At 42.6% G+C, this 23,323-nt stretch overlaps 2 protein-coding genes across 5 annotated transcripts; one reads left to right on the top strand and one right to left on the bottom strand.

Annotated features, from left to right (window-relative positions):
• Positions 1-458: 458 nt before the first annotated feature.
• Positions 459-1,344, top strand: eva1bb (eva-1 homolog Bb (C. elegans); the record flags this gene model as incomplete). The annotated part of the gene is made up of 2 exons (XM_080734958.1): positions 459-584; positions 908-1,344. The coding sequence occupies exons 1-2, from the start codon at positions 518-520 to the stop codon at positions 1,342-1,344; spliced, it is 504 nt and encodes a 167-aa protein (XP_080591084.1). The 5' UTR covers positions 459-517.
• A 1,013-nt stretch (positions 1,345-2,357) lies between these two features.
• Positions 2,358-23,046, bottom strand: thrap3b (thyroid hormone receptor associated protein 3b). Of its 4 annotated transcripts, none has more exons than XM_080735703.1 (12): positions 22,950-23,046; positions 19,278-19,374; positions 13,721-13,880; positions 10,716-11,537; positions 9,335-10,000; positions 8,893-9,056; positions 8,558-8,669; positions 7,448-7,523; positions 6,598-6,782; positions 6,198-6,429; positions 5,186-5,335; positions 2,358-4,034 (listed from the first exon to the last, which is right to left on the bottom strand). In XM_080735703.1, the coding sequence occupies exons 3-12, from the start codon at positions 13,846-13,848 to the stop codon at positions 3,807-3,809; spliced, it is 2,763 nt and encodes a 920-aa protein (XP_080591829.1). In that variant the 5' UTR covers positions 13,849-13,880; positions 19,278-19,374; positions 22,950-23,046; the 3' UTR covers positions 2,358-3,806. The 4 variants fall into 4 exon arrangements, with proteins under 4 accessions (XP_080591829.1, XP_080591831.1, XP_080591830.1 ...); XM_080735705.1 differs by having other exon boundaries at positions 6,598-6,779; XM_080735704.1 differs by lacking the exon at positions 22,950-23,046 and adding an exon at positions 19,583-22,937.
• Between the last annotated feature and the right edge of the window lie 277 nt (positions 23,047-23,323).

Here is a 23,323-nt window from a genome sequence, read left to right as displayed (position 1 = left end):
GCAACTATACAAACTTGATCCCATGCGGGGGACACAACACATAAAGCCAGGGCACACATGTGAAATCTAACACAACACGTTTCTGTGGGAAAAAGATAAAAACAACCTCCCCTTTCCCACCACCACCGGAAGAGGCTGCCCAGTCACTCACTGTCTGCAACAGAAATACAGTTAATAATATAAATACACTGGGGCCCCAGTACAGAGACACACAGGAGAACAATGTTCTTGACATGTCCAGTGACCTCTGATGTTAGATGACAAGAATGATGGGTGGGGATTTGGAAGACACATCCTAGACCTAGTGCATTCTCTCTGCCCTCTAAATTAAAACATCCAGGGACAGGCTCCACAAATGACATGCCCCTTATCAAAGATCCTCATCTGTCAAAGTAAAGGTGAAAAACTTTTGGGCGTTTATATACTTCAGTAACCAGCTATTGTATGCTTGTTCAACAGTGTCTCCCATACGGTGACAGTGGTGTATAAGGAGGGCTGGAGATGCGAGTAATCCAAAATGGACCCCATACAGAGAGACATGGAGCTGCTGAGTAGCAGCATGGCTACCTATGCTTATATCCAAGGTAATGGCCACACTCTGTTGGGCACATACAGTAGTATCCTGTTATTCTTATGCTTTAAGAATATTTTCTTTTCTCCAGTTCCAGGACTTACACTAAAAGTCTGGAGAGTCATTTTAAGTCTGATTTGATTGTAATTGCTATGATTGTGTTGGCTTGGCCACCACAATGTGCCCTCTGCATGCTTTTTCACATTTCTGAATCTCATGATGTCACAATCCACACTGTTGGTTGTTCTATGTAGAAATCGAGTCAAGAATATCATATTGGCTCATTGTTCATAAATCTCTAACAAAACACACCATTGTGTTTTTATGCACACACAGCCAATCCAGAGAGCTTCGCCCTGTATTTCATGATGGGCGTTTGTTTCGGCCTACTCCTGGCACTGTGCCTGCTGGTGACGGGCCTTGCCTGCACGCCTCGCCACCGCCCCAAGGCAAAGGCCCCCACTTCTTCTCCTGAGAGGAGGCAGCTCAAGTTGTCCAGTGAGGAAGAAGAGGATGAGAGCACTGGGGAGGAAGATGGGGAAGACTCAGGGATTCCCAAGGTGACAGTGGTGCCATGCATGATGAGTGAGCGCAGTAGCCAGTCTACTAATGGAACTCTGAAGAGTCTCAATGTGTTTGCGTCGGCAGAGGAACTAGAGAGGGCACGGCGTCTGGAGGAGAGGGAGCGCATAGTGAGGGAGATATGGAGGAATGGACAGCCAGATATCCTGGTGACCGGGACAGGGACGATCGGTCGGGTACACTACCACTGAGACACACCCAACCTGTGCCCCAAGCTAATCCACTAGAAACTGCAAAAGACACTTGCATTGGATAAGAACAAAGTTTTGTTTTCCTTGATTTGTGTTCATGTTTGTGCTTATACGTGTGACATGACAAATGTGTTTTGTTTATTCTTTGCGGCATAACAGCAGGTCCCTCTGTTCTGTCTAGGCATTGTGACTAATTTAACATTTTAACCACTGTTTCTGAATAGAACTATGTATTCGACTTGAACAAAATGGATAAACAACCAGCAGTATTGCATCACTGTACAAATGTCTGTATGATTATTTACTGTTCCGTCAGGCTATTCCCACAAAGGCAGTTCCAGGGCTGACCAATGTTAGTTTCCCACAGAAACTCTGCAGCCTTTTACCCATTTTAGTTCTAATCTCTGACCCCAAGGCTTCCTGTTTCTTTCCACAGTTCCCATAACCCTTGCATTTTCAGCACAGCAGCAACACTGCAGCTCCCTGCTAAAACATGTCCATTACAGGGATATGAAAAGGCCACTTGTGCCCAGACCAGACACCTCTGCTCTACTGTAGATATTACCAATGTAGAGCTTCCCTAGTGCAATGCTCATTGCGTCCAAGGTATGTCCCAAGAGACCCTCTTATTTTCTTGCTGGGTTGGTTTTCTCTTCCTTAAGCAGCCCTCCTTGAATGAAAAGAGTGCTTGTTTAAGAACTGAAGTTTCTTGTGCCCTGTGTCCGTTGAGTGTCTTGCTGGAAATGTCACTGGCTAAATTGGTGATTGTTATAGAGCCAGAGAAAACAACCCTCAATGCAGTCTTAGTGAGACTCAACATCTCCTCACGAGGTATGACAAATTATTCTGTCGTCTAGGGTAAAAACAGATTGTGTTCCTTATAAACTGTGATTGCACTTAAAGATTGTAGACTCCCTTTACCATTACTTAACTCTTGCAGAACTTTTAAAAAGAGGCTATTATTTAAAAAAAAACTTACAGTAAAAAAGAAATATGGCTGTCACACAACTGAACTGGATCAAAGGAAAGATTTATTGAAAATTAAAAGAAGTAATACAAGGCTCTCGAGGAACAGTAAAAAAAAAAAGTTGCAGGTTTGAATACAACAGAAGGTCCTAAATACAGCCTCGGGAAGTACATAGTTGAGTACATATAGCCTCAGGAAGGAAGCACAGCAGCACTGAGTCACAAAACCGGTTACACTATTTTTTGCCAACTCCCATCAAATATACTTAAATTGTTTCATTGTACATTTGATACAAAAACTTTAGACACAAATTTAGACACTCTTCACTTCTCATGTCATAAATTCAATATTTGTAACTGAGCTGCTGTTTTAGAGGATAACCGTCGTTTCTGCTTTTTCATTTCTTAGTAAAAACAAGGGGGGAAAAAACACCTTTCCTAACCCAAGCCATTATTTAGACTTGCCATATCTGTACTTAACCCTTTGCAATGGCTCTCCCCCCCCCCCTTAGATGTAAATACAGGTAGCCACTAGCCAGTTACAGTAACTCAACTAATGACTGGTTTAAACCTACATTTTTTTTTACATACATCAGCGCTAAATCAAAGCAAGCCAAATTATATTTTTTATATTCTTTTCCATTTTCTTTTTACAGTTAGTCATTTTTCTTTAAAACATACATGTATTATCAATGGGTACTGCACCACACACTTATAATACAACCTTTATATCTCCTACAGAGAAATACAGGTGTATTGGTGCTTCATGCTAATTGTTCAAAAATAAATGATATGATACGAGGGGTGTGACGAATGCAAACTTTTACAGGTGAGACTGGATTAAGGGCCGCTATACAGTATACCTGCCCCATACCGGCAATTGATTGGTCCCGTGGAGCGAAGTATGATACCAATGTTTTACACAGTGAAGATTAATAACTGCCCTCTCACCCCGTACACAACCCAGAGCCAACCAACATAAAAAAAATCATGCTTCTCTCCAGAACTGCAAGTAAAAAGCAGTATAAAAAAGAAAGACTTTACAAGTAGCCTACACATATCTCTATAACGATCATTTCTAAGGCACAAATGCATTCGCGGTTTGTCCTGTTTTCAGAGATCAGAGCCATCTTTATAGCGTGGCTGCCTCAATATGTTCACCCACAAGGGGATGCGACTGGCTCTATGCCAATTAACTGCAAAGCAAGACAAACAAAATGCACCTTTACATTAAAAACACCCAGAAATAAAGACCAACTAACGTAAAAAACAAAAAAGATCATTCAGATATCATTCAAGTCATTGTCACATTTCTTCCTTCACTCTTCACTGTGAGGTGGCTGGCACCTTTTTAGTTTTTACTTTATCAATTAAACAAAAACATAGCTGGATGAGAAGAGACCAAAAGTGGGGAAAATCAATTACCACCATTGACATTGTGACAGAGGGTCACCTTTTGGTGAAGCAAAGACAACAGTAATGAGAGTCAATTGTCTCTACTGCTGTGAATTAGAGGCATCTCCCCCCGTCTTTCCCTCCTTATGATCCATCTCCATGTTGTCATCTCCCAGCTCCCCTTCTTCACTTCCCTGGAACTTGTCGTGGGTCCACTTGGGACTGGTTCCCCCCTTGCGATAGACGAAGCGTCCCCGTCGGGCCGGGAAGGCCCCCCGGCCGCGGCCGCGGTTGTCCACCCAGGTTTTCTCGCCGTCCCGGTCATCGTGCTAGAGAGATAGGGGAAGGCAGGCAGAGGAAGAAGTAGTCAAATTGACAGGGATGTGTGAAAGGCTTAGTAAGTTGTTGCAAAGTCTTCAAGGGACAATCCCACAGGTTTTTACCAAATGCGGTTGCCGTTTTGTTGTAAGTCAGTAGCACTGAAAATTAGGAACTCTGCTTCAATTTGTCGGCGTGGTTTAAGTGTTGATGATGATGGTAATGAATTATTTCTTTAACTGACAACTACTAGAATAGAACAAAGATCCACAATGATTTTCCACATCCAAGAAGACCCTGAATGAATTTCCAGCTCCAAGAAGTCATGTTTACAACAATCCAAACGATGGCCACTTCCGTGTACTTCCATCATTGAATCGGTAGGGCACTACATAGACTGTAAAACGCAGCGGTCACTCTGAATTAATGTAGCAGTGTTGTCATCCATTTGGTTTCCTATGGTCTGTGCAGTGACACACACACCTACATTTTACTTCTTTCCTGGTTGCCATATTGCTACTGATTGCTCTGGGGCATATTGCCACAGAGCAAGAAGGTCCTGTGTTTGACCACAACTGGGGTCTTTCTATGTGCAGTTTGCACGTTTTCCCACTGTTTATCGTGGTTTCCTCCCGCACTAACATGGGTTTGCACGTTTTCCCACTGTTTATCGTGGTTTCCTCCCGCACCAAAATACATGCATGTTAGTGCCTTTGACCACAGCCGTTCCATGGGCACTGCTTTGTGGCTGCCCACTGTTTCTAAAAGTTAGGATGGGTCTGCAGACAGACAATTTCCCCATGGGTAACTTAACTACAACTAAATTTAACTTTAGTCTGCCCATAGAGGCCGCACACTGTTGACCAAACTTAAAGTAGGAATGGGACCATGGCTAGAGCAAGGTCGGGGCCTCCTGACCTCACATCAACTTGTATCCATTTTGACGCCCTCATGTGGCATTAATGGTCAATAGCAACACAACTGCAAATGTATCCAACTTCTAATTACCGCATTATTACATTTAAAGTCTGGGAGTCAAAATGTATGATAAAAAACAAAACTACTATTTTGGAATGTCAGTAATGTAAACCAATGTTTTTCCTAAAGCCAAGGTATAATGCATGTCCACCATGTAAAAAATATTTTAGAGTAGAGTACTCACAAAGTAATACTTTCTGCTCTTGGGAGTGTATTCAGGGTCCCACTCCTCCTCTGGAGGGCGCACTGGAGCATTGCTATTGGGAGGGTTGCCATTGCTGCTGTTGCCAGGGTAATTGCCTCTGCTCCAGCCCCGCCCCCTCACTCTGGGGTACTGCAATCAAAACCAGACAAGTTCAATCTCTCTGTGAGCGAACTAGAATAACTTTACGGCCACTCATTTGTGGCATCCATTCAGAAGGTGCGACATGCTCAAATTGATATTACACGGCTAAAGAAAGAAAATGTTCAGCTGTTGTCCACAACAATGCGTTATGGGAGAGAAATAACCTGTTAAGACAACCATCAGGTGCCACACTAGTAGAACACTACGCATCACTTTACATTAGTAGGATTTCACTCACTGATGTCTGTTACTTTACCTTTACAAAATCAGGTAGTACATGGGATATGCATGAAAGAGTACCACCACCACCATCATCATCATCATCATCATCATCATCCACATTATGTTCCATATCATTAGAAGGAAGGTACAAAGCAGAGAAGCGCAGTCTAAAGTGGTGTCATTAGGAATAGAGAATAGCAACAAAATGAGACATGGAGTGGAGTCTACAGTTATCTCATTAGAAGTGATCAGAATTGTAACAAAATGAGACATGCAGTCTACAGTGATGTCATTAGAAAAAGAATTACAGCAAAATGACACAAGATAAATCTCCGTGGTGATTGATGTTTTCAAGCTGTAAATAACACCACTGAACTGAATGATCCAAACCTTGTGAACTTCCTGTTTGTAGTACCCGTTGGCCTGGGTGATGACATATCAGCCTTACAGATAATGTCCACAAAATATTCTATATTCTTCATCATTTATATTAATAATAATTTGCTCATGACATGGCATGACACGATGTTGTTTAGGCAAACAGGATGTTGACATGGGTTTTCACAGGTCTCCTAGCAACAATACAATGCTAGAAGGAGGTGGTGAGCGAGGCGAGAGGAGAACTTACATATCCGCGTCCTCTACCCCTGTCCATGTTGTGACCCTCATAGTCGCGGGGGGGCCTGTCCATGGGCCCGGGGTAGTCTCGTGGGGGATAGCGCACTTGACCGTAGCCCTCCTCCTCGTGCTCCGGGCCCTCTCCCATGTACTCTTTGCCCCTGTAGGGGGGAGGATAAGGGGAGGGGGAGGACGAAGAGGAGGATGACGAGGGCGAGCGTTCCCGCTTCTTCTTACCCTTCCTGCAATTGTGGAGAAAAGGTCACAACATCAAGAACTGCAATTATTACAAGACTTTGTGCCTGAAGCAAAAGTTTTTGCAGCGTCGTCTATATGGAACACACTTAAGTGAAGAATACATTTCAGGGGTTGATACAGCCAAATACCGTGGAACCATGGAAGAAACCTACTTAGATTTCTTGTGGTGCTTGCCAGATTTCTCAGAGGACCTCTCTCTGCTCCTGGGTCCTGGGGAGCCTGAGGGGCTCTTCCCCTCCCGCTTGTAGTCACGCTCCTTCCCAGAAAACTTCTTCCGTCTCTCAATGTCCAGGCGCAGGTCCATCACATCACCTTTGAGCTTTTTACTCGGATCCTGCTGAGATACATCAATATGCCCCGAGTTAACTATCGCATTGTTAAACTGTATTATTGATAAACAAAAGAAGTATGAGTGGTAAACAGGTGGTATGAGAAGCAACCCTCCAAAAATAGATGCATCGTTCCATGGAAAAATAGTGCTTTACTGCCCTCTACTGGTAATGATACAATACTCAAAAGCTCTCCACAATTAGAACAACAGTTGCTGCTGGTATACAAACAAACATACATCTCATACAACATAGTTTTTTTTTTACATTTTACAATAGTAACATTAGTTGTAGGAACAAGCGGCATGCAGTATTTTAAAGCACTCTTAAATGAATAGCAAGTTAGCAAATTTCACAGTACTTTTTTGCTTTATTTTTGAGGAAGAAATACTTACAAGGTAATGGCACTGATTAGGTTCCCTTGAGAGGCTTGGACTCAGGATCTTAATTCACCTCCTTTTAGCCTTTGCTTGGGTTCGTACATAATCAATAACCATATCTCATAGGCTGTGGGGGACTTGCTTGGTATTTACAATACACAATTGGGCTCTTTCTGATATAGATTTATGCATCCTTTGAAAGAAAAGCACAAAGCTGAATACTGCGGCTTAAGATCAGCACAAATAGGTTGTTTTCTTTCCAAATATTTGATATGTCAAAAAGTTCTGGTCACCTTGAAGCTGGTCTCCTCCACATCCTCAAACGGCTGAGTGTGCCTCTTAAAGGCACTGGGGGAAACATCGATTCTCCTTAAAGAGAAGAGGCAGAAAGAAAGAAAGCGAGGTAAGATTAAGGTCTACACATATTCAAGACCATATAGCTAAATGTTTCGCATCATGATTCTCATGGCAACGCAAAACCACAGATAACCGATAGTAGCAGTCTAGAATGTAAGCACTTTAGTAGCAGTTGCACAAGTCCTTAAATAAAGGTATGCCACTTTGAAAAAAAGAAACTGTTTTTCGGTTTTAGAAAAAACCTAAGAGGATATGCCAGGCCGCAATCGTCAGAGGCTGCAATTGTCAAGAGAGCAGGAAGGAGGGGGCAAGGTGGCGCAATCGGTAGCGCTGTCGCCTCACAGCTAGGGGGTCCTGGGTTCGTTTCCCGCTGGGGGTGCGTTCTCTCCTCTGCGTCATCAGCTCCCAAACCCTAGGTGGTGTTGGCGAAAGGGCCTTACTGTGTGGAGTGTGCATGTACTCCCGTGTCCCCTAGGGTAGGTACCCTCACAAAAAAAAAACTTGCAGTAACCTTGGTATCTATGCTGGGAATGGAACTGGTTGGAATAACGTGTTCCTTCCACGTGCTACATCCAAACGGGGAAACTCCCTCCTGTCAGGTGATAAGAAGAGGGTGCTCACTCATGTACTGAAGAAAGCTTGAGCTCAGTTTGGGGCCCTCCCCAGGTTGGCAGAGGGAGAGTAGCGCCCAGGATTACAGTATAGGCATTGACACCGGGTGAAAAATGGGTTACAAAAATCGTGGGACATAAATTTAGAAGGGGAAAAAATGCTTTACACACTTGAAAATACTCAAATCGTAGCTGAAACTATTACTGAGGGTTTTCTTTTTTACTCATATTATATTTTGTTTATTATCTTTTCATTTATTCATTACTAGACCTGCAGAATGGGTGCAGCATCAGGCAATACTGTAAATGTTGTTGTATGACAGAATCAAATTGTGTTTTGGTCACACAAAGCTTCCAGTCCCAGGCAGACACAAAGGAATTTCACTGACAATTTCTGGTGTGATCTAGTTTTCAAGAGGCTGATAATAACCATACCTGTGGATTTCTGGGCTCTTCCTTTGCTTCATCTTTTCTACCTCTGCAGCCTTTCTTTGGTAAATGGCAAACCGCTCACTTAAAGACATGTCTGAGGAGCGAAAGTGTTGTGCTGGAAACAAAAACAGGATAACGTCATTGAGAAAACACCAGCTTCAACATATTTGTCTTGTTCACAGGTGGAGTTACCTCACAATGATTTGATAAGTGTCAAATCATTTATCACCACTGTTAACATTTAACTGACAGATTAGTCAACGAGTCAGTCTGTGTTTTCTCATGTATCTTGAGAACCTTGTGAAATGTGGACAAACCCGATGCAGACGATGCTGTACCTTTGATGTAATGCACAATAGAGACTATGTGCTGAGCAAACAGCTCTGAAGGGCTGCGGCGGATCTGTGCAGATTGAATGTGCTGGAAAATGGAGCGGAACTCCTGATCTTTCTTAGAGGTGTTGACCGGCGCACGGCGCTCCTTAGGCACAGTCCCAGAGGAGCTGAAAGAGTCAATAACAAAATAAAAACGTGAAATGATGTACAAATTAAAAACGAAATACAAATTACCTCATAATTTCTTTGCTTGTAGTTTAACTTTTTTTCCTTGCGGCAAACTCACAAGCCATTCACTGGTTTAAAAGCCAACCAAGATATTAACAATAGAACACAACCACCTGTGGTTAAAAAGGCTGGTTACTGGCCAAACTGGCTGTTAGAATAGAAAATGTCTTGAAGCATAAAGGTGTTGAGGTGTACACAATATGCACTACACATGTACCTGGGCATTTCATCCAAGGAGCTAGGTTTGGGATCAAAGTCTTCCCTCTTCCCAGAGAGACGCGGAGGGGGAGACTCATCTCTTGGCGGCAAGGCCACGGGGAACAAGGGCTTGTCTTTCTCCTTGCTGCTGGAGCCTCGGGGAGGTGGGGCAGCGGGGGACGGACTACGCCTGGACTTCTCTTCCCTCTTCTCTTTCTTCTCCTTCTTCTTAGCCTTCTCCTCTTTCTTGGAGCTGTGCTTGCGGCTGCGGTACAGCTCCTCCTCCAACTGTTCAATGTCCTCCTCTCCTTCCTCGACCTCCCGGCTGCGGCTCTTCTCCTTGCGCGACGGGTAGGAGGTTGGATACGGAGCTTCGTCGTCCCATTTCCCATAGATGTCCCGTTCTGTGAGCGTTTTGGAGGTCTTGGGCTTGATCTCACCCTCCTCTTCAGTGTCCCTGCCCTTCAGCCCGTGGGACTTGAGGAACTCTTCTTCACCGGCATCAAAGAAAGGCGTGCCTTTTTCTTCCTTGGCGTCTGCTTCATAGGCCGCAGCGGCGGTGGCGTTGAAGAGGCCTCCTGCCTTGTTGTTGCCTTTCTCCACTTCCCTGTCCGCTGTCCCCTGCTCCTTATCGTGGACATTCTCCTTCTCGTCTGGCTTTTTATTTTTAGACTCTGCCAAGAACCTGAGAGAGACAATGGCACTGGCTATTTATTACATATCCTGAGAAGTATATATCTTTTTAAATCACTTGAATATTTGTCGTTTTTGAATATGGGTTAGGTACTAAAGAGAACAAAAGTGACAGACAAAAAAAGGCAAATTTCAAAACAAATCAGAGATGGGCATGTCAATTTAGATGAGATGTAATATGAATAAAGACATTTGGAAAGTTTTTACTAGGCTATAATGAATGTATAGCCTAGCTTACCAATTGCCTATAAAATGTTATCTTGTACCCTAGTGAAAACTAATACGGCAATTATGTTTGGTTAATTGGTCGGTAACTATGCAGTCATAATGAGATCAATCTGTGAACAATAGTGACAATGGAATGCCCATCTCTGATGCAAACATTACTGACCAGGACCCATATTCCAATAATGAATACTTACTTAACCATCAGCTCCTAAATAAGTGGGATTCATACAATCTCCTTTCAATGCATAGAAGAGGTCAACAGCCGGCTACTTTTCCCAATTTGTTATTCACACTTAAAAAGAGGAGTCCTATGTCATCCATTTTAACCTGTATTCTTCTGAGGATCTTTGTGGCTTGGCACAGACTAAACACATTTGAAAGAATAATTACATGTCAAACACTGTGTGGACACAATCTGCAAAGAAGGAAAAGAAAATCATAATAGAAACTGAACTGTGATAGTAAAGAAACAAACATACTTTTTGAAGGCAGAGGTTATTGCGCTCTTATCTTCGGCCTTGGTCTCTTCTTTTCCGAAGAATCCGAACCCGCTGAAGGTGGCTGTCTGCCCGGACTTTGAAGGGCTCTTCGTATCGGCGGCAGGCACAGGAGGAGGGTTATTGCCAACGGTTCTCCACATTGGGCCTCCACCACTCCCTGGTGCTTTACCGTCAGCTGCAGCAGAACTCTCCGCTTTGGCTCCAGCAGTGGAGCCAGTTTTAGGGCTGGTTTGTCTGGGGCTGGTGTCATAGTCAAGCCATTTACCTCCGGACACCTTCTCGATCGCACTCCCATCCGCCGCCTGGTCCGTCCTATCCATCTCTTGTGCAGGCTTTTCCTTACTGTCCTTGGGGCCGGGCTTCCCCTTGCTGCTGCGATGGCGCGGGGATAATGACCGGGACCGGGAGGAGTAGCTGGAGTGCCTGGAGCGCCTGGAGCGCCGGGATCCGCGGGAGGACGAGCGGTCAGAGTAACGGGAACGGCTCCGGCTGCCTGAACGCTTCCTGGGGGGGGTGCGTGACCGGCCCCTCCTTGGGCTGTGTGAGTGATGGTCCTGGTCATGATAGTTGCCGCCCTGCCAGTTGTTTCTGTAGCCATAGCTGCTGCTACCTCCCCTGCTCTGGTAGCCACGGCCACGTGGATAATAGCCCCTGGGTCTACCTCCTCGGTAGACGAATGGCCTGCGGTAACCACGGTTGTAAGGCCTGAAGCCTCCTCGGTTGTTCTGGTAGTCCCTGGTGGGGTAGTTTCTGTCTCTCTGGGACGGAGAGTACGATCTGGAGCGGGAACGAGACCTAGAGCTGGATGAGAGGAAGAGAAAGAACAAAAAAACATTTGCCATTGTACTAGATGAAGGATGTGGAGTCTACTGTGCAACTGTTGTTCAGGCCAAAAGGGGGCAATATAACATCAGACACTACACTGACACTCCAGAGAAGAGCCTTCAACCTGCCACCTGACAAAAAGGAAGCAGTTATTTTAACACTCTAAAATCGACACACTGTCTCACCGAGACCCAAACACTAATCAATACATTTAAGACAACTCTCTCATACATTTAGTACAGCTTTTGAATGACTAAGAAGGCAACAAGACCATTAAAAAAGATTGTTAGATTTAAAGTGTATAAATTTGGCATGCATGACATTTCAAAACGGATCTCCATACATGGAGAAAAATAAACTGCTGAGAATACATTTACAGACGTGTAAGTGTAAATAAAGTTACAGCCATGTATAAACTTTAAGATTAGTCGATTAACAGCAATGATCATTGACAAAGCCTGCAGTAAACTTTGAACTCAATTTCAAGTATCAGGCAAATTAGAATAAGCAGATAGATTTGTGAAAGTTGTGTAAAATATTAATGTCAACTGATACCTGGTGGATCAGTAATAAGACCATGTCTCAGCTTACCCCTTGAAGTGTTTCATTGGAATTGAAAGGCAAGACTATCACTCTATCAACGTTCCCATACACTGCCTCCTTGAGTGTTGAGAGGAAGCAGTACCAAAGGCCACACAACAGAACACAATGTTCAGCAGTCCTTGGAGACAGACTAAATAAAGAGGGTATGAGGGAGATTTAACATGGTCACTAGTAACCAAGTCATTTGTTTTTACTTGTGATAAATAATTGACTAGGTGTAGCAAATGGTCTCAAATCACCCTCTAATCATTCAAAGTTTAAAGAGGTCAGGACCTGAGTGCATCTACAGAAAGGCATGCGTGTTGAAATACATTTCTATTTTTAACAATTGTGTTGGGCTTCTAAGTAAAATATTACGGTAATACTGTAGTATTGGTCTCCCCAGTAAAGAGCAGTATAATGTATTGTTGCCAAAACAGTAATATCATTTATTAATCCAAGTAATGTTGCTGTTATTGCAATACAATGAACAGGATTCGTTTTTGACAGAGATAAGCACACCCTTTTCTCTGCATTATTTGTCTATGAGCCACGGTGTCCACTAAGCTGCGTAGAGGAGCCCATTCAAGCAGCGCCATAGTTTGACATATGTGAAAGAAAGAGCAGAGCTATCAACACGTTGCAAACTTGTGACAACGAAACAACGTATTGTTAGCTGGTACAGCTGTTCTTTTAAACCATATGCAAAATGATGACACATGTACATGCAGCTAGGTTGCTATATTGTGTTCCCCAGAATGGTTCAAAGATTAAGGAGGATGGCAGACCATGAGGGGAAGGCATACTTTCAACACTTAGTAATTATTTTGAGTTTGTGTGAAATATACAAAGAATATTGTTGTCCATTGTAAACTTTGTGCAGGTAGCAACTAGCAAGTCACTTTCAAGTGAGAATAATAATTCAATGGTAGTGTATCATACTACCAGTGAGACTACAGTTTTTAAATGTCTCAATAGAAGAGCTGGGAGACCAAACCACCACCGTGTTAGGTCCTTAGTTTCAAGTGTTGATTACCAGGATTTTCCCATAATGGAAGACAGAGGCAAATTGATCTCTCTGTGATTACCAGGATTTTCCCATAATGAGGCAAATTGATCTCTCTGCTGTGAATACACTCAGGAACAGACTTCCCCCCTCCCAAAAGATGAACTTCTAATGTCTTCATGTAAATGAAGATTCTACATTGTAGAAGAACAGGATTGTGAACCTGTCCTTATCTCCTCCTGGGGGAGGACATGTTGGAAGTGACTACTCCTATCATTGTTCTGTACTTGAAGCATGGTGACTGCTCAATAGTTTAAATGTATTCTAGTTGAACAATCTAAATCATTATATTTCATTGGGGAAATATTTGCCCAACATTTTGTTCTTTGCCCTCAGTTTGGTACAACATAGACTGCAGGTCTCTAGTTAAAAGAAACAGACGTGATGTGGAGAGAAATAATAACAATAAAGATGGCATAATCCTGTAACACTAACTAATAAGAAAAACAATTACTTTATTTTGATATTGTTAAATAAAGTGTGTTTTTTTTAAAGGAAGACACTACATTACCTGTAGCGATGTTTCCTGTCTCTTGATCGGGAACGGGTTCTGGATCGAGATCTTGAATAAGACCGTGATCTGGAGCGGGACCTTGATCTAGAACGGGACCTAGGTGGAGAATTCGGGTTCTTTGACATCTTTGCTGTGACGGTTGTCTAACACAATCCTCCTGTCAATGAAACAAGGAAGAGGTGGCGGTTACTTGAGTTAACAGATTATATTAATGGAAATGTTTTTGTACACCAACTCACAAAATGCTTCCGGAGTGAGCAACACAAAAAAAATCAAACCTTGGTTCGAAGTGGAGCGGTGAATTTGAGCAGTTCCAGGTCTATGTTTTTGATTCTATGTGTTCTAAATCTATGAATTCTGTCCTAGATCTATAATGCAGTGATGTTGCTAGCTTTTTAATGTGTCATGCTGTTGTGTGTGTGTGTGTGTGTGTGTGTGGGGGGGGGGGGTTAGTGTTGGTGCGTGCGCGTGTGTGTGTGTGTGCGTTTGTGTAGTGAGTGTGGGTGGGGGGGTGTGTGTGTGTGTGTGTCATGCTGTTGTGTGTGTGTGTGTGTGGGGGGGGGGGGGGTGAGTGTTGCTGCGTGAGTGTGGGTGGGGGGGGGGGGGTGTCATGATGTTGTGTGTGTGTGGGGGGGGGGGGGGGGGGGTGAGTGTTGCTGCGTGCGCGCGTGTGTGTGTGTGTGTGTGCGTGCGTGCGTGCGTGCGTGCGTGTGTGTGTGTGTGTGGGGGGGGGGGGGGGGGGGGTGAGTGTTGCTGCATGTGTGTGTGTGTGTGTGTGTGTGTGTGTGTGTGTGTGTGTGTGTGTGTGTGTGTGTGTGTGTGTGTGTGTGTATGTGTGCCTGCACAACAGCGCCCCTCCTTTAACTTGTGTGGCCACTCAAGGTATTGCCAGGCTACAGACATAGCCACCCAGAGACATAGCCACCCACGGACATACCTGTCTATTGGGAGCGCTTTCACCGCTCCAAAAACACCACATGATCCTAAAAGTGTTAACAGTCAGTCATACAGAGCTGTACAGCTTGAGCCTAGTGAGATTGCCTAACACCTTGTCTGCTGTCATCAACACTCATGCATGCTCTGCTTTTATCCTGACACCAAGAGTCCCAATGCGCCAGTAGGAGCGAGATCATTTAGCGACCTACAACTGGGTTGCAACCTGGTCGGTAGTTTTCACAGACCAGGTTGCTAAATCTACCGACCGGGTCGCTAAATCTACCGACTGGGTCGCTAAATAAATGATCTCGCCCTCTCTCCAATGCGCCGTGTGACCTTGACAAAGGGAACCGGATCGAAAACTAAGCAAGGATAATATTAGCAGCAACACACAGAAGCTCACCATTTAAACTATGCATGAGTAATACGTTATCTTTAACACATCTTAAGAGACAGCTCTAAGAGCAATACAGCAGTCAGACAGTGTCAGTGAGCATACATAGCTTTCAGGCAACAGACACAGACAATATAGAACAGTGAAAGCTGGCATGGTCCACTTCAGACAAACAATCTAGTAAGTTAACAACCTAGAGGAAACAACCAGACTCCAAAGGATACCTAGAGGGGTCCTAAAGTGGACACCATCAGCTACTGATGAACATTTTCAGTGTGTATTTTGACTCTTTAACGCCTTACATCTCTGTTGCTTGTAATGTTGGAGATACCACAAATTGACACGTGTTCTAGTGCTGCACTCATCCACTTTTGCGTAAATGTAAAACAGTACTTCTGCAAATTTTCCATACTTAGCTAAAGCGTGTTGCACAGGAGAACACATTCAACGCAGTATGAGTAGAAGGTCTCGACTTGAATTGATAGCACAAATGCAGGGCAGGTAGGTACAAAGTCTGCAGACCAAGACTCAATGGGATCCACTGGGTAGTCAGGGGGTTAAACCTAGCATCCATATTTAGGAATGCATTATTTTAAACAGTAACCAACAGACAGCATTCCCTGTCTTCCATTAAGCAAAGATTTGGAAATGGGGAAAAACAAATTACACACTATATGGTAATGTTGACCCAGGGAGACCCATGAGCAAATACTGACAGTGGAAAAGAAATGGCACAAATGGGGTCAGGAAGTGTCAATGGGTCAGAGCTCAAATGGCCTGTGTGTTCCGGTTCACTGGTAACAAAACATCATTCTGGGAAATATTATAGCAAATCCAACCACAAAGTAAACAAACCATAAGTTACAGTGAATTTTGGTGTGTACCAAACAAATTGCTCCCTAGTAAAACTAGGAGGCAGTCTCACATTACTGAGAGCCTGTGTAGATACTTTGACAAAGTACTCGTCGCCATTAAAATATATTGGTAAAGTTGGAATGGGGAGTTTCTTTTCAGTCACACGCTGCCTGGTAGGATTACCCTAAATGTGTTTGCAACTAAAACCAGACATGCCGGGTGGACGCAATGCCTATGCATTGAAAGTGTAAAACGGTGCTGGTCAAATGAGAAACAAATGCTATGTATATATTTGACCAAAATCACCAAATCCAAATGTCAGAATATTAAATGGTGTTGCAGTACTATGCTGCAACCACACCTGACCTAGCCTTGTTCTACAGGAACATTTATTTGACTTAATTTAGCATGTAAATTTCTGTCAAATTTCAATAACTCTCAATCACAATCAATAGCCCCAGAATAGGAGCATATGTTACAGTACGTTTGACATGCAATGCAGGAATGGGGACAGCAAAGAGTAGGGAGGAACCAGGCTAATACAGACAATAATTCACTATTGCTAATATGCTATTCTGAACTACTTCTAGCCAAAAAGAACACCTACGCATATCAGAAGTGAGGAGCATTTGTCAGGGTGGAAAACGTATTATAGGTCTGTGCCACTGTGGCAGCCATGTTCAAATAATTCTAATGATTTTAAACTTTTGTTTAGGCCTAACCTATAGAATAGGGCTAAATCAGAAATTAGCCTACAAAACAAATATGTTGCTACATACTGTACATGTACTGTAAGCCCCTCCCAAACAGCAAAATGTGTTCCCGGCCTGAATGGGTTAATAGAACTCTGAATGCAGGGCGCCTGCTGGCCTAGTGGTCCAGGCCTGACGGCGTGTCGCTGGTTCGAATCCCGATCCCGACGACCTTTGCCGAGTGTCACTTCCCATCTCTCTCCCCATTTCCTGTCATTCTACTGTCCCATCAATAAAAGGCATAAAAGCCCAAAAACAAATCTTTAAAAAAAAAGAACTCGGAATGTCTTGACTTAAAAAAACACCTTTGTTTGCATAGTAAATGTGTTGCTCTATAAGTCATGTCAGCAAAAAATCTGCAATGAGGAGGGAGTGGTGCACAATAAATGCATCCGTCAAGAGCTAGCTTAATTATTAAATTAAAGTCTGCATGCATTTGCATGCTTGCCGTTTCCCTCATTATCGAGGCTGTGCAGTGTTCACATACAAGTACTGAATGGTAATTACTAGTTAGCGTGCCATGCCTCTACCAAGTGCATTTTTCCCCAGCATCTTCTACTGTACTTAACCAATCCTACGTTGACTTTTTTTTGAGCGGTGGTTACACCGTCTCCTATACGTGGCCGTGTGTGTATGCGTGCGTGTGTGTGTGCATGTGTCCGTGTCTGTATGTAGCCTGCAGAACCTTTTCTGACCACACATGTTAAGGGAGGGGCGCTGTTGTTCAGGCCAGAGACACACACACACACACACACACACACACACACACACACACACACACACACACACACACACACACACACACACACACCACCGCTCAGTTCACACGGGTGTGATTTTTTAAATAGAGTGTTGCGAGACAAGTAACTGAGGGCAGAAAGATGTGAGACATGCAAGACATAACATGGTCCTTGCCACCCAGAATGAAAATATGGTCATTGCACTAACTGGCTGCTCCACCAGGCATCCTTTGGCATTTAAATAAAGTACAGTAAATGGGAGAAAGTATTAATATTTCACCAGATTATTCCACTTGAATGCATTAGTGTTGCAGGTTGGTCTCATAGGCCGGACATTTTAAGTCCAAAATCTCTGCAACTCCTATGGGCTATTCTTTTCTTACTCGGCATCTATTATTCTGTTGTGCTGCCTATGGCGACTGAATTTCCCCTGCTGGATCAATATAAAGTCCAGTCTTTAATCAAAGGCCTCTCTCAAATGCAAGATTTCAACTGACCATGTATATGTAGCACCCATTTCATAAGTCTTACAGAGGATGTGGTTTCTGTGCCTAATTCTGGCGATGTCTTAATCGAGATAGGAACATGAGATACATGCATGTGTGGTTGGTTCCAGAAAAGCAATGCACGCAGTACACTACTACTACACAGGATGACAGGAAGACAACCATAAATAACACAAAATCTCTCACTTTATGGCAAGTGAATATGGGTATGCAATGTTCATCTGGGTTATCAGGCACGGATGTGCACTCATCTAGTATCAGTTTGTTTACTTTGAAAACCAGCCAGATTGGTATTTGAGCTGTTGAGCTGTTGTTTGCCAATGTGGACTGAGGTCCAATCAAAGAGAGACACATTGTATTTGTTGTTCAAGCGACTCTTACCAGTAATCAACCATGACCCTAGTTGACTGTACAGAAGGCAAAAGGCAGCATTTTTTAGATTGTTACCGAGGTTGTGAATAAGTGTTAATAACACGACACATTTGACAAGCATTTAAACTGACACACTAAGGTGAAGCCAGTTTCTCAAAACAAAGTGTACTGCCATAGAGTCTATTAGCTCATTAATTTTGCTTGAGACTAAGAGTATTAGTTAGTTACACTTGATACCCCCCCCACACCAAACAGATAGAGAGAGAGAGTATGAGAGAGAAAGAGACAGACAGACCAAGTGGGGGAAGGCAGAGAGAGAAAACGCACAAGAGTGACAAGACATTCATTAAACATTTTGTTTTGATAACTAGAGCAACCATGTTGTTAATTAATGCTTAGGTACCTAAGATTGAACAGCTGTGACCCAGTAACCATTAAACACGACATTATGAGGTTTTTTTTTCCCTAAACAAAGTAAAACTTATGGTATGTGTCATTTGAGTTAGCACCAAGGCTAAAGTCAAAGGTGGCTTTTTAACACGAATAAGTTCAACCATGCACCAACTCCACACTTGTTGTGCTTGCAACGTTATTAAAAAAAAAAAAGGGGGGGGGGGGGGGGGGGGGGTGGGCTCAATCAAATCATTAGCTATCCCATTGGTGTAATTTGTAAAGTAACTAAGTGCATTTAATTAAGTACAATTGTGTACAATTGTGAGGTATTTATACTTTACTTGAGTATTTCCAATCTCTAACAATGTCCTTGTAGATGCTGTTTTCAAAAGGTTTTTATACACTTGAAAACTGGACATTCTGCATAATGAGTACTTTCTACTTTGGCTACTTGAAGTACATTTAGATTTGATACCAATACTTTTGTACTTTTACTAGAGTAAATGTTGAATTCCAGACTTTTGTTTAACAGTGCATAATTATCTACATTGCCGTATTGATACTTTAATATAGTAAAACGTTTGAGTAGTAGTTACTGTTACATACCGTTTGATTGTAGTTACAACCCGTCAGTCAGTGGTTTGGACGAGGCTAAAGTGAAGCTACGGCTACGCTGCTGCCTCTGCTTCCTTCCTGGTTTGATCTGAAAGAACAATATCCCGTTAGCAGCTATTTTAGCTCGATACCTGCTGCTGCTAGCTTGAAAATAGCAGATCTACAAGCTCACAATGCGTCGCTACGCGACTCATTGTGAGCTTGTAGATCTGCTATTTTCTAAGCTAGCAAGCCTGCTGGCTAGCAAGTAGCAACACGGAAAACAAACGCTCGGAATGTCCTCGTCTTCTTCTTACCAGAGCCCTGGACGATTCCGTGTCGTTTCACCGCTCGGTTGAATGCATTGATATCGCCGTGACTCGATAAAAAAACAAGAATAACGCTAAGTGCACATGTGTGCACACGTCTGGAGGGAAGGTAATGTTTTGTTAAAACGTGACAAGACGACCATTCGCTTCGCTAACGCTGCTAGTCGCACAGTCGCACCACTACCAACCAAATCTAATTAGGAGGAGTCGCGCGAGACGTCGCCGTGTGACCGTGCGTATGAGGCAGTGCGTAGCTGCAGCAGCAGGGCTCACATTACAGCAATGTCTCTCAACACTAGCGTTGATAGATAGCAGGCAGCCTGCCTGACGCCCACCTCCAAGGGGTCTTCAACGTTTTCAGGCCGGGGACCCCCAAACTGATGGGGAGATGGAGCAGGGACCCCCTACCACCTTGTAGGGTGGGGGGGTCGGGGCTACGACATATTTTTTATTTTAAACATGTAAGTTACAGCGAACAGGGTGGGCTGTACCACTACCATTTCTAAACATACTACTTATTAACTGAGAACCAGTGTCAATAATATCAACAATCTGTCAATTGCATAGTAATCATGTATATAGCTATTCAAAATGGATAGAATCATGATTTATTTTTTAACATAAATGTGAAAAAAAAAAAAAAAAAAAAAAACATTTTTTGAAATCTTTTTTTTTTTTTTTTTAAGCAATAATTTCGCGGACCCCCTGCAGTACCTCCGCGGACCCCCTAGGGGTCGCGGACCCCCTGTTGAAGACCCCTACAGTATTATAACCTGGCTGCAGTGGTGGAAAAAGTACTCAAATGTTTTAACTGCAATATTAGAAATGCTCTGTTACAAGTAAACGTCTGGTAATCAAAATGTACTTGAGTAAAAGTACAAAAGTATTGGTATCAAAATGTATACTTAAAGTAGGCCTACCAAAAGTGAAAGTAGCTTACATTATGCAGAATGAATGTCCCATTTCAAGTTTTCAAATGTATAAAAAAAATCCTTTGAAAATAGCAGATCTACAAGCTCACATTGCGAGCTATAATAATAGGGCTGAAGTGGTTAATGTATGTTTTGTAATAATAATAATATAATAATAATAAACTGGAATAGAAGTAAAAGTATAGGAAATTGGAAATACTCCAGTAAAGTAAACAAAAACATACCTAAAAATTGTACTTTAAGTACTTGAGTAAAATGTACCTGCAGTGAATCAACCCTTGGACACAGTTTCTTGATCTATCATAAAAGCTGCTATCCCGAAGTTATTGTGTTGACTATAGCTACAATGTCATTTTAACCAATCTGTATGGTAGAGACTGGGAGTGATACAATAAGGTGAACATCTGCAGTGTGGTTGGGGGTTTCCCTACTCTTCCATTGAGAAATGTAGACCCTGGTCCCTGGGTAGGACACATGGTTGAGCAATATCTCAATCAGGGATTTAAATGTTGTTGGTTGAGTTTGAGGAGGACCCCTGTTGCTTTCACCAGATACTATTTCAGTGCCATCCATTCATCCATCCACAACCCCCCCTCTCTCATCTGACCAGACATGATTAAATTAAAATGACGAAACTAGCCTTTGCAACATTTGCATTTCCTTTATTTAACTTTTGTAAAACCCCCAAACTATCAATTAACATTTTGTTACGCCCTTGTTGTTGGAATTCCACATGGAACTCTTTTTTTTTTCAACACAGGCCGAAGCTTGGTATTCATTTATAGCACACTATTTTTATCTGATCCACATAAGACCGTCTGTCCCATCTGCCTGTGTCTGATAGGTGGGTGATGAAGCACACGCACCTGTCAGGAAGCTTTAGGTCTGTGGACACAATAGAATGTAGAATGGCCATTACTTTGCATTATAGTTATCTCAGCTTCAGTATGGTTTATGTTAAAGTGTTGCATTAGTTTTCAATTAGTAACAGAACATCATCAAACAAAAAAATAACCTCAATAGGCCTACCACCAGTAGACTATTCATTCTATTCACATGGAGTATGGTAGGAATCCATCTGCAGTTACATTACATTGCCACCTCTGTTTCTTATAGTTGCTTTTGCCTCCAGTATGAGTTTCATGACTTTAATGGGAAGCTGTGAAATTCATATTTTTTAGCGAAGAATTAGATCATCATCTATCTATTGTTTCAATTTTGTGTCAAGCCGTAGTAGGAACGTTCCTATAACTACAGTATAGACATGTGAACATTTTCTTGTCATTTGGCTGTGAATCATTCTGTTGGCATATGACCCCAGCCCATGAAATAATAAGAGGGGCATTAATATTATAGTATTGGTAAATGCCATCTTTAGTCCCTGCTGTCACACTTGTGCATTGTCAGCAGTCTAAAGACACCTGTGTTTACATAATTCAAAACAGTAGCCTACTGCAGTCTGTACCAGAGCCAGAGTGACAGCAGTATTCAGAGTCATTGTAATAACATGTCATACCATTTGCATAAGCATCAGGATACCCTGAGGCATGGGCTGTGTATATAAGCTAATTTGTCTAGAGTCGACTCTAGACAGTGTGAATAATGTATACTAAGTAAAATACCTTTCCCTCATTTTTCACAGACACAACGTTGAGCTCACATGTTGATAAGGGGTGTTCTGCAGAACATAACCATCCATACTGAGAAGTCCTCAAGGACTATCACGACAGGTCTATTGTGATCTAAAAGCCATTTCAAGGACAGACCCAAATGAGATTCAGCTCAGTCTCTCATACTGCTCCAGTTGACAACGGTGAGACTGGTTTCCTCTTTAGCGTTGTTGCAAAACAGGTCTAGGTCATGCTCACTCCTATTTTCTCATGGACAACCGATTCTATCAACCCAGATGCAAAATCGAAATAATCCTTATCAACAAAATCTTCAATTGTGGTAAAAGTTAAAGGTAAAGGCGCTTAGATCAGATTTGAGCCTACTTATTGTCTTTTCCCAATGTATATGTATATGCAATGTATATGTAAGGAAAGCATCAACAATTCACAGTAAATTATCAAAGTCAGGTTTGTCTATGTCATATTGATTGAACAGTTATCTTAGTGAAAGGATATTGTCAAGCCTTACTCACAAGCATAGAAGTCACAGCTTAAAGCAATACTCTCTGACCTATTTCCTTCTTCCTACTAATTTGAATCTATGCCCTTTGGTAGTGTTTAGTTACACAGATCCTGCTTGTGTTGCATTAGACAGCGGCCTACTTTGTGATCGATTAAAGGGTTTATGTAGCCAAATTCACCAACAAGCTTTTAACGCTCAGATTTGAAACATAATGAAAGGCAACCTTTAGACTTTGTTTAAACAAAAAGTAGTTGTGCTATCAAAGAATGAGACTATAGAAAATCCCTTACCTTGTATATTGCAGTAAAAGTGAAACCAAAAGTTCCCCCCTGGCCTCGTGGAGGAAATTCAACTGAATTATTTAGATCCTTCTCACACAAAGTGTTTTGTTGTTATGCTTTGAGTGTCATGGTGCAATGGCATTTAGACCACTGTACCTTCATGATTAGGGGGTGGAGCAGGTGCTGGCACACAAATGACTTTATGCAAGACAAGTACTCCACAGGACGTTTTGCTCTTAGCCCCCCAACCCCGCCCTTTTCACAAAATAAGAGCAAAATGTCCACCATTTTAATGATGATAGCTGAATGAAATCACTGTACAGAAGGTTGAAAACATAAGTCAGGCAAGATTATCAGTTTGGCATGTGAGGGTTAGTGTCAGT

This window comes from Nannobrachium achirus, assembly GCF_963921795.1.
Source record: "Nannobrachium achirus genome assembly, chromosome: 10".
Lineage (NCBI taxonomy): Eukaryota > Metazoa > Chordata > Actinopteri > Myctophiformes > Myctophidae > Nannobrachium > Nannobrachium achirus.
This window is presented reverse-complemented; position numbering and strand designations above follow the sequence as displayed.

Excerpts from the sequence above, each read along its gene's own strand:
- thrap3b (XM_080735703.1), bottom strand. The coding sequence starts at position 13,848 with ATGTCAAAGAACCCGAATTCTCCACCTAGGTCCCGTTCTAGATCAAGG. Across the intron at positions 7,524-8,557 it reads AAGAGCCCAGAAATCCACAG|GAGAATCGATGTTTCCCCCA; the intron begins GTATGGTTATTA and ends CTTCTCTTTAAG. Across the intron at positions 4,035-5,185 it reads AGAGCAGAAAGTATTACTTT|CACGATGACCGGGACGGCGA; the intron begins GTGAGTACTCTA and ends CTATCTCTCTAG.